Here is a 12157-nt window from a genome sequence, read left to right on the forward strand (position 1 = left end):
AGGGCACTGAGGACGAACTGGAATGCTTTTATAACTGGCTAAACGCAAGGACAGTGGATATCAAATTCAGCATATCCTCATCAAGAGAAAAAATATCCTTCTTGGATGTGGAAGTCTTTCCTAATGAAGGAAAATTATCCACATCGCTCTTCGTTAAACCAACAGACAGGAATAAAGCCCTTCTGTTCTCAAGCAACCACCCGAGGAGTCTACGAGAGAACCTACCACTGGGGCAATTCCTTCGCATCCGAAGGAATTGTGCCATGAATGATGATTATAAGTATCATGCCAACAACCTAGTGAAAAAGTTATGCGATCGTGGATACCCTAAAAAATTGGTTTCCAACTGTATGAAAAGGGCACGGTGGACTCCAAGGGAGACCCTCCTGGAACGACGCATTAAGCCACAGTTAAAACGTCAGGTGTGCGTCACTACGTTCTGTCCTAATGCCAATCAGTTAAAAAAAGTGATAAATCAAAACTGGCACCTCGTGAAGAATCTTGAAGAATGCTTAAAGGAACCCCTGCTTTTTGCGTTCAAGAAAGATAAGAGCATCGCCAATTTTGTAGTAAGAGCAGCCACTCCCAGACAAGCACCTCCCACCATCAGACAAATGATGGGGCTAAATCCGATCACAGGGCACCACAAATGTGGCACATGTGTATGCTGCGAGTCTACAATAGAGGGATCTCTGTTCCAGCACAGAGGCATCTCATGGAAACACGATACCCACAGCAATTGTAAATCAAAATACGTGGTGTACGGAATCGTGTGCCCTTGTGGACTCCTGTATATCGGAAAAACAAACCAGGAGGTCCGACAAAGGATTTCGCAACATAAATCCAGATTAAAAAATCGGGTTGAAACAGCTCCACTGGTAAACCATTGGAACAGATTGTCCCATCAAATTAAGGACCTGCAATGGACCATAATTTCCAAGGTAGAGCGCGACCCCAGAGGAGGAGACTGGGATGCCAGACTCTCCAAAAGGGAGGCACTCTTAATTGTAAAGTTCAACACGGCCGTCACTGGCCTCAATGAACTATCAGAGATTTATAAACTCTGAATTATCTGGTCCACTTCCTGTCCTGTATATGGCTTCATTGGTCCGCCTTTAAATTGTGTAGGAATTAGAGACTGACACTAGTTCCTGGTGTCCCACCAGTAAACAGTCTATGGAATGCAGGACGCATGCGCCGGTTTCCTAACACTGCTACCCGGTCTTCCACCATTCCAGCGCCCACGCGCTACAGATTAGCGTCCCTCGCGGACTTTGCTACATTAACGGACACTCCTCCGGGCTAGCTATCCATAGCGCATGCGCGAAGGATCAGCGCTCAGGAGACGCCGAAACGAGACGAGGAGACTCCTTCCAGTAGGTGCGTTGCTATTGTGTCCCAAACGCGACGTTCAGCAATTCTTGAGTCAGTCTGATTGAGGGCTTTTTGTGACTAATGCTTTGTGGCTCTATTGCAGGAGCCTGGATTACTAATCAGCATTCGTCAAAATTCGTGTGGGACGTCTGCCCTTTGAGTCTAAAGGCCGACTTTGTACAGGTGATCTTTTCTCATTGACCCTGTTCGATTTAATGCGGGTGCCAGTTCACCAGGGTGGTTTTTGGACTCTTACACTCTGCCGCTTGTCTGTTCCCTTAAGGCCCCCCAGACCTCGTCCGTATCTATTTATTGATCAAGACTGTAGAGAACCACCTCGTCCCCGGTCCGCCTTGATTGAGCGAGGTAAGAACCTGTTCCCTTCAGTACATTCTAACCTGTTACTGCCTAGTCTGAACACTGGAGGCTAATTGCTGCCCTTCACTCCTTAGTGTGACACCGCTAATTTCTATAGTGAGCGCTACCGACCGCATCCCTGCATTCTTCACCTGTCAAGTGGCCTTGCAGACCAGCAGGGTAAGCTGCGTGAGAGAATTGGTCTTTATGCTGAAAAGTGTCTTAAAAGGTCTCGAGCATAATCCTGACATGGAGATATATTTTTCTTTCCAGATAATTCCTTTGGCCCTGATGAGAGTCCCCTCATTGTATTGGACTCGAAACGCGTAGGCCCCCCCGCAAAGTGCTGCTCTCTCTAAAGTGAAAAATTCAAACAAGTGCTAACTTGAATACTCTAATCTGTGTATATAAAGTGTGTGACATCATTTAAGTTGTTCATGATTATTTTCCTATTGTATATATATGTATAGATAGATGGCATATTACAGATGTGTATTGTTTGAGCAGCCTTTGTCCCTTTCTTCCTCAATTTCGTTCTTTTTCCCTGTGACAACTCCTTAATTCTGTGTACATATGGATGTCTGATTTTGTATGTGTGTGATATGGATGACTAGTTGAATGATTGTTGTATGAAATATTGGTGTAGTATTGTATAAAATGTAACAATTTGTCTGAAATAATTTCTCTTAAATTGACTGAATAAATCGCTATTTATTAGCAAGATCTCAGGTTGGAATGAGTTTTTCTAACCTATGAGCAAAATTTAATGTTGAATTTATATATCAGTTCTGGCATATCTTTTGGTCTATTGTGTTTAAGTGCTCAGCCTAACTGATTAGGAGCCAACTCTTCGTTGTTTACTTATTTACAAGGCAGCGGTAATCCATGTTAAGTTGCTTAATGTTGCTTTGTAAATAAGGCAAAGCCCCTACCGCCACCACAACGTCGTGAAAAGTGATGTTGTGGTGGCGATAGGGGCCTGTAGATATGCCCCTCTGTGTTGTTCTTGCATGGCCTTGTGCGATACAAGGACAACCCATCGACTTATTAAGCCTGGGCCTAATTTTCTACAAAACTATTTTATTTTCCTCAATACAAGTTCCTGTTATATTCCTTATGGAAACAGTACTGGCGATCCTAACAGTGCATCTAAATGTATTTGCTTAAGACTTTTACCCATCCATAACCATCCATCTACACATATTCGAAGATAGCCTTTTCATCAAACCAAACATGTGAGCATTTTACTCACTCACCAGATTTGATATATATGGGATCATTAACAATACATGGCATACCTATTTATGAGCACCCTTGAATGCAAGCGATTCAAAAACTCTTTCAACTGTTAACCCTGTTAACAAGGTATGGCTTGACAAAAATGTGCAAGCACTCATCAGGAAAGAGAGTGATTTCGAGACAGGTACTATAAAAACCCTGAAGCCAGACAACACAAGCCTGAATTTGGTAATTAGTTTCCCCGGTGTGCCCCACTGAAAGCATACAATTTAATAAATTAACTCCCACCCTCTGGGGAAAATCTAGACTTTAATCCTTTGAAACGTACAGTTAAGGACCACCTTTGGTAATATATTGAACTTCAGTAAAACTTTGCTCACTCTACCTTCCAATTACACAATATATTCTTGCCTTAAGTCTGAGCTCGGGTGATTTACTCCGTCAACCTAGATGCACCTAATTTTAAAATTAGCATTCAGTAGGTTTTTTTTTATTACCCACATGTGCCTGGGCTTCTCTGGAGTAAAAACTATCTCTCTGGAGAGTATAGAGCAGTGATACTCAAAGTACGGCCCGGGGGCCGCATGTAGCCCTCCTTACCTTTACATGTGGCCCCCTGGGCAGCAGCAGCACCGGGCTGCTGCTTACACGACTCAGCGTAAACATGGAAAAAAAATGTAATATACAGCAAACTCTTCTTAAAAGGTTAATTGCAGTTAGGGAAAGGAAGTAAATAGGCCCTTAACTTTAGGAACACCTTCATTTTAAAAGACAGCAACTAGATATACATGCGTTGCTTACCCTACTTCCAATTTACGCCCCCGCTGGCATCAGTGCGGCCCTCGGTCACACCGTAGACCAAACTTTGCGGACCCCGGGAATATGTTTGTGAGTACCCATGGTATAGACAGTGGTTAGGGAGTTTCAATATGCATGTCCTTTAAAACCCAGGGGCACCATTGTGGACTAAGACGTCCAAGGTCTGACCGGATACTACGCATGTCACTAGTCCTGAAGCCTGGAGTGTGGGACCATTTTTGGTGTCTTTGATAAGCGAGTGCCTCAAATAAGTGGCCGAAGAGTCCTGTCAATTGCCTGGCACGGTCAGGAGCGAAAAAGGTTATGTTTTGTTATGCTTATGGTAATGCTCATTCTTTGTAATTTGCATGACCATTTAGTGTTGATGGCTGTCAAAGTTTTCTACAATACCACAGCTGGGAGTTCGTGTGGGCAGGCATCTGTTTATGTATCTTGCTGTGTCTCGGATTATAAGCAGATATGAACGCCTGTGCCTTTTGGGCTGACTTACTCCTGTAATTCAAGGAGTCACAGCTACTCATATATAAAAGCTTTATGAATCCTGGGTGGCCTCTTGAAATTTTGACAATAATTGGTCAGGTTAATTCCAGAGATGAGCTTATAAAGGACAAAAACCCTGCTGCCTCTGACACAAGACCTAACTTCACCGCAGTTCATTTAACAGTATCTGTTGTGTGAGTTTATCGCCGAATTAAAGGGACTTACTCAAGTTCTAAAGCCATAGGCATAAGGCGCAGGCCTCAAGGCCCAATTTTCGACACTGAAGGCTCCTCCACTCTCCGTTCTTCTGCTGTAAACTGGCAAGGATGGGTGGCGTGAGAGGCTCTGAGCTGAGAGGACATCACTCCCAAAAGCATTGGTAAATACAAATGTGTCCCGGTACCTCTATTCACAAGAAGCATTACGTCACATTTTTAAAAAAATCATCTGCTTCCTGACCATGAATGGACTCAGACCAGTGATCATGCCTCAGTTCCTCTCATCCTCATTAGAGTTATAACATATCAGCATTGCTGTTTCACAATGCTGACTGTGTTAGAATTTGTGTATCTTGAAAAACGAAGCCAGACACAGTTCACTAAACCAACATTCACTTGGCTTTGCAAGTACCTTTGCGAGCATAAAGGTCACCTGTCCGCGAGCGGCCCTCGAGAGCCCCTTCAGATAAAGTGGCGAGCTGGCTTTGTCAACGATCCTGGTGCTGTGTTACAAAGAACCGTCTAGGGTTGCATCCTGCTAGCTCTCGGTGGGGCGGAGGCCTCTCGAGATGTGTGCAGTCTGCTCTGCAGTCTCCCTTGGCGCCGCTCCCAGGCGGCAGGCTGCCTCTGCATGTTGGGGGTCCTGGCCTGTGTTACTCGAGTGCTTAAAATGAGCGCAGACAACACACACCCTCAGCAGGCCAGGCTGTGCTACGAGAGCGGCTGGCCACCCTGCTTTTCACTCCATAGGAAGCACGCAGGGGGCTGAGAGAAGTGCTTTACTTTCGAACCACTAGAATTCTTTTCACAAGAAAAATACATCTTTCAGTTGAAAAGTCAGCCATAAAAACAAACACACCAGTTCTATCTACTCAGGCTGAGGGACACCTGCCAAAAATTGAGGGAAAAAGTCTATCACTGGAAAATATATTTCGGCTAACTGGGTAGGCATATGTTAACGTGGGAGGACAGAGATATGCATTTTCAGATATATCATTCCAACTACGCTTTATTTATCGTAGGTGATGGTCATGCTGGCGCCAGGTGATGCACCATGCTAGGTATGACACATCAGACTAAAAAATATCCAGCTTTTTATTATATTTATTTATCTTCTTGATTATACATTTCAAGTGAGCTGCTAGTATTTAGAAAGCATGCACAATACACAACACCTGCCGGTACTTGGAGCAGACAGGAGAGGTGGATGTGCTCAGAGACAACTGTACGATGCGCCAAGGAGTGACCAGTCCAACAAGAGACGTGATGTTTGGCTGTGAGAGTGGGTAGCTTCTGAGGCCCTTCGTAGGTGGCAGTGGTGTAAGACCTCAAAGTTTAGGAGATGGAGTTTGAAAGCAATCTTAAATGCTGGTAAGAACTGAAAGGCCATCAGATCTCCATGAGGTGTCTTCCAGTGTTGAAAACATCACATCCTGTTCACTGCTGTTTGACTCCATAGGGATTTTTTAGCAAAAAAAGGCACATGGTAATTCTATTTGGCAAAAACCATGTTGCTGGAGCCTCTTTGTACATGAGTCCACGACCTACCAGTGACAGATTCCCTTCCCCTGGATCCCGGCCCTCTTCCCGTCACCTGCCTGATGGCGGCATGAGGTCTGCAGTAAAACAAAGAACACATCATGCGCGCCTTGGTTGCAGGGGAGGAGACTGATGACAAGCCGTCTACACAGCTATGATTGTTGCATTAAAACATCTCTCGAAATAATGAAATCTTTCGGTTTTCAGGATGTTTGGGCACCCCCGTTTCAGAGTATGTTTCTAAAAGTTTATGTCAATATGTATGGATGTGGTATTTGTTTGGTTTGACCCCAGGGTTCAAAGTTTCCAAAGGAAAGATACCATCAGAGTGTCAATCTAGGCGGGGGTATAATTTACCCCAAACCCTATTCTAGGGCTGTAAAGAAGAAAGGGTCAAATGAATTCTTAACCTTGAGAAAGGTCGCCTTGAGAAACTTACCTGGCCATCGGTGCCAATGCTGCCGCTGCAGTCAGTCAGCAGCTCAGACATGTCATAGAAGCTGTTGAACTCCCACAAGCAGGCCTCGAGGTTGAGGTTTCGGTAGAAGCGTAAGGTGCGGGCCGTTCGCAGGGCTGTGTTATACTGATACGGGGACGTTTCACCGATCACTTCAGGATTCTTGGTGTTGTCCGTAATGAAGCCATGCCTGGTCGGGATCTCATTGTAGTCGAGAAGGTTAGAGCACTTGTGGTTGCCCACACGAGTGCCATCAGGGCTCAGGGTCAACTCAAAGTTGGACATTGGTCGAGTAGAGATGACGGGCAGCATTCCTAAAAAAAACACAATTGGATTAATGTTGTGAGAGAATGACAAGGAATGGAAATTTTTTGTGAAATTTTCTAATCACTTTCTACAGTGTAAAACAGCCTTTGGCAGATGGATAGGGATCTTGCAACAAGTGTTCTGGCGGTATCATAGGATGATAGAGACATTTGGGAGTTACCCTGTGTATCATCATGACCAGACCTATGCAGCAGTATTGAAACCAATGCACCAGTGGCTCAAGATCTGATGTGAACAGCATGACAGCCACTATCGACCTTTCTCTGTTTTTCTCTTATTTTTACCCATGCAATCTCAATAATATGATGAGTAAAAACATGGGAGCATGGCAGCCATTGTAATTTTCTGAACAAAATATATACAATCTTCATCAAAATTCAATCCTCCAACACTGAGTACAGTATCAAACAACAGACAATCATGCAGTGCTGCATGGGGATCCACAATTTAGCTTCTGAGATGCCACACAAATTATAATAATTGTTTGTATCAGCAGCAGGACCACTTTGAGCCTTATTTATTAATTATGGACGGTGGTTGCACAAAATGGGACTCTACACTCCTTTCAAATTGTAAAATTGTACTTAATTCAGAGTCCCGTGAGTGTTAGGAAAACACTCAAATCGCAGCGCCTTGAGACTCTCATGGGTGAGTAGCACGCTTACAATTCCCTGATTGATTGATTGATTGATTGATTGATCGCAGTGAGTTGCAAGAAGGCCTTTCCTATGTGACCTAATAAAAGAAGCCTACAGCTATTATGGATAATTACTTCTAATAAATAGCACCACTGATTTTAATATAGGCAGTAGGACTCAATCATTCAAATTGTTTTGAAGAGGACCTCCTGTCCTATTTTTAGCCTTTGCACACAATCACTTAAAAACATCAATCTACTCTTCAGCAGACAACACACAACTACTCATAAGGCTGGAACATATACCACCTAAAACGCTAACATTTTGGAGTGCCTACAGGGCAGTCAGGTCTGGATATCACAAACTTTTTCTAAATTAGATACCAGCAAATCTTGAATTCTGCTAGTTGGCAGCCACCCAAATCACTGGAAAAACGACATCTGGTCTACCTCATAAGGAACACCCCCACTGCCTTTTGAAAAAATAAAATCATCAGAAGTTATTTTTGACAAGGATCTTTCATTCAAGGCAAAGATTAATGTGGTCTCAAATCCAGTTTTTGCAGATTCAGAAGAATGAAACAATTCTATCTTTCCTACCACTCCATAACCATGCTCGACCAGTCTCTGTATTAATAATGTGCAGGACATATTGCTGTAATATGTTATAACTTGAACTACGAAAAAGTATTCTAACCCTGTTACTGCAAATTCAGAATTTTACGGTCCATTAAGTTGCTCAATGGAAAAGATACGAGCATGTCTCACAAGCCATAATTACATTTCACTGGGTTTTAGACCAACAAGGAACTCTTTTTAAATCTCTGTCTCACACATAAGGTTTTTTTTACGACACTGATCAGTCGTGTCTGCATGAATGCTTCAGATGTAATTCTCATGAAAGAAACTTACGATCTAACTTTTAACTTTGGGCAACTATTACACATTGTAGACATTCCCAGTGTGGATGGTGTTCCCTTCACCTGCTTGATCCTCGAATGTGAAACAACCACCACTGTCTCTCATAAATATTCCTTCTCTTCCTGCTTTCAAGAAATCCTTACTGTGTTAAGTTCTTCTTGGTGTTTGTCCCAGTATGGACTCACAGTGAATACTGTCTATATGCAAATTATTCTCTAGCACCAAGAACCCTGTGTGCGTGAAATGCTGCTCTACAAGTAATAAATAGAAACTAGAAATCTAGTCGCCCGCTTATGGCACTACTATCAGTGGGGACCCAGAGAGTACCTTGAAGCTACAAGTATGACTGTAGTGTTAGAGGGGGGCATTAAAATACCACTGTGCCTTGCCCCTAGAGATCCTTGCACTGGTTTTGGAGTTGTGTAAATTAACATAAAAGATTTGAGTAAAGACCACAGTGAAATATTGTCAATTGGGTGATTTTGAATTTTCTTGGCATAATTTACATCTGTCAATGCGGCAGATCTAGGTACTTTTCTTTCCTGGTAGTGCAAAGTATGTCTTATTTCTAGTTTGTTACCATGAAGGTGGACGTTTTCCACCAACAGGGCTGTCTCTGCTGTTGCAAGACTCACTTTGGAGGGTGGGGGATGAAAGAGTGGAATGTCTGGGGTAATTCTACCAATACTTGTATAAAATAGTGGAGTGTCTGCAGCCAGAGGTTTACATTGGAAATGTCGCCCAAAAGAGGCCCATTGTCACTGCCCATAAATCATATTGCCCTAATGAGTTTTTAGGGTGTGGCCCAGCAGGTCGGGGATACTGTTCTCACATTTTTGGGAAAGTCTGACATGGCAGTCTTTAATGGATTTAACTCCATCAAACAGTCAAACATGCTCTTGAAAAGACTAACACCATCTGCTCCTTGGTATGATAAGGCCTTATATAAGGATAGAAAAACCTTGAGATCTCTATATAAGAAATGGAAACAGACTCCTTCCACTACTAATCTGGCATGCCTTAACAATGCAGGTTCACTTTACCAAAAGCACATATTTCATGAAAAATCAAACCACTTTAGATCCCTTCTTCACTCAGCCAAGAAACGACCGAAACAACTCTTTGATTTGATTAAAACAGTCACCATCCCTCCTTCCTTGCCCGCTTCCATCAAACTTGATGACCAGTTTAAGAAAGCAGAAGAGTTTATAAAATGTTTTGATTCCAACGTGAAATTCCCCCTATGCTAAGATAACCAACATATCCCTTTCACAGTTTGCAAAGCCAAGAACACCCGGAAAACTTTAGAAATTATTGGGGAGAATGTCCTACTTAAAAACAACATGAAAAACAAACCCTCAAATCACTTTGTGAACCCTATTCGGAGTAATATTTCTAAAAACCTTTACATAAACTGGACAAAACTTGTAAATCTCTCTCTTACCCAAGGATCTTTTCCGGATTCCCTCAAAACTGGTCAAGTCACGCCACCTCTCAAAAAACCCTAAATTGATGCGAATGACCATCGTACCTTTCCTTGCAAAAATTATCGAATGATGTCTAGCGGAACAAACCACTCAACACATCAAAGAATTTCAATCTGGTTTCACCCAAGGATGCAGCACCGAAACAGCCCTGCTTCAGGTTGTCGACGATGCGCTTCAAGTCCTTGACTTGCACAGCTCCTGTAGGCTTTCCAGACACTGAAAAACTTGATGCGCATTGACGATGTGGTCCTAAAGCGATCTGAATCCTTCCTCATGGGTAGATCACGGAGAACCAAAATTGATGACTGTCTATCTTCACTAAAGCCCATCAATCAAGGAGTACCACAAGGTTCTATAATTGCCCCTAAGCTTGTCAAACTCTACATCAAACCTCTGGGAGTTCTACTAAGGAAGGCTGTGCCAAATCTCTGGGAGGCACTGTACTCACTTTTAGTACAACCATCACATTTCTATTGGTCTTGAGGAAAGCAAGTTTAATAAAGGCCTTGCTGAAAAATGTAGACCTACCACTGGATGCAGGGGTTCATAATCACCACTCCACCTACATCCACAGCCTTGTTTTTAATGCTACCAGAGGCCCGGATATTAAAGTTGGCCCCTTGGGGCACTGGGACCACTGGATAGTTTTTAACCTGTTCACTTATCACTCCACTTTCACTGCACTCTCAGTAATATACCAGCTCCGCTGTAACACAGGCATTGAAGCACACCCAGGACACACTTGGTGTCACTGGGTGGGCCCGATGATGAAGCATGCTACCAACTAGGTTGGTGGGTGAGGGCTTCATGAAGGAACACAATCTGTTCCCCTATACATACAATTCTGAGTCATTTATTAACTATAGACCAGTCCTTTATTGATTACATATAATTTCCCTGGGGACGCGGGCTGGCTATCCAGTCCTCTCTCTCTCCTTGATAATTCAATATCAACTACACCTTCTTTGGAGAATCCACTGCTACATTCTTGAACAAGAGCTGAAATCTCTTGTTAGATCCCTGGTTCTCTCCAGAATCGAGTATTGAAACGCTCTCCTGACCGGTCTCTCCAAGACCCACCTCACCCCTCTGCAATCAGTTTTACATTCAGCGGCAAGCTTCGTCTATGGGACAAAAAGAAACAACCATATTTCACCAATACGTGTCACTCTTTGCTGACTCCCCATAGAAGAAGGGCAAGACTGCTGCATCAACCAGAAAGACCTGCATACAACCACTCCTCTCTACCTACCAAACCTAAGCTTACGGGTGGCAGCAGACCATCAGGTAATGCAGAAGCTTTGCTGTTGGAGCCTCCGACCTTCAAAAAGGAAAGATTCATGACATAATCTTTCTCTGGTGGTGCGACTAGAATATATGTACCACCACTTAATTTACAGATCTTCAAAACTGAGCTGAAAGCCCTTCTCCTACAAAAACACTTTGACCACCTGTCTCTTTAGCCAAATCCCCCAGGATAATGTATCCTTCTTAAGTCCTACTGCACTACTCCTGTCTCACCTTACCTAACCTTGCTGCTACTTTTTTCACCATCCACCACTACTATAATCTGTGTATAAAGCTTTTTTAACTGGTGAAACAAGCAAATATTCCTATGTTTTGACCTGCCACTTTGTGACATTTGTAATAAGCGTAGCAATTGTTTCTAACTCTGTAATGAAACGGATTTCTATTGTAAAGAGGTGTAACAACTTTGGGTAATGTCCATGTTATATAAAAATGTATAAATAAATAATTAAGGTTTGATAAAGGTTGAACAGTTATTGGCATGGACATTGTGACTCTTAAGGGCATCTCACCATGTTTTTCTGGGGGGCCACATTGTCATCTGTTTCATTGCTGCATTTCCTGAGATACTTAGTACAGTGTCTCCATGGGGCACTGCATCATGAACGTGCAACAGATATGTTTTTGAAAGTTTTATAAAATATGAATTCCAAGACAATCAAAATGAGTGACTAAACATGAACATTAAGGATTGTTTTCTAAAAGTGTGCATATGTCTGGATGACGGGCCAAGATCTAATGCGCGCCTATGAAATGGAAATGATACTGCGAGCCTATAAAATTAAGCTAAATCATCAAGTGTTAATGTGGGAGTGAAGGGTTCAATTTGATGTTCTAATTTCAGATCATACACAGGTCTATTGTGTAACTTTTTTTTATTCTGTAAAATGCTTTTATGATAAAAAATGTTATCGAATAAAGCCTATCAAACAAACTATTGTGAACTTGTAATTATGTTTGAGAGATACATGGTTTTTGGGGACCTATTTGTACA

The 12157-nt window shown here is 42.7% G+C and overlaps 1 protein-coding gene across 1 annotated transcript in view; it reads right to left on the reverse strand.

The window, feature by feature from the left end:
- Positions 1–12157, reverse strand: part of FREM3 (FRAS1 related extracellular matrix 3) — a 229581-nt gene that overhangs the window by 37126 nt on the left and 180298 nt on the right. Inside the window, exon 16 of the mRNA XM_086962240.1 lies at positions 6466–6797. Coding sequence (XP_086818366.1) covers positions 6466–6797 — 332 coding nt within the window. The remainder of the gene's footprint in view (positions 1–6465; positions 6798–12157) is intronic.

The sequence above is a fragment of the Lissotriton vulgaris genome, chromosome 3_1, assembly GCF_964263255.1.
Source record: "Lissotriton vulgaris chromosome 3_1, aLisVul1.2, whole genome shotgun sequence".
In the NCBI taxonomy this organism is placed as follows: Eukaryota; Metazoa; Chordata; class Amphibia; order Caudata; family Salamandridae; genus Lissotriton; species Lissotriton vulgaris.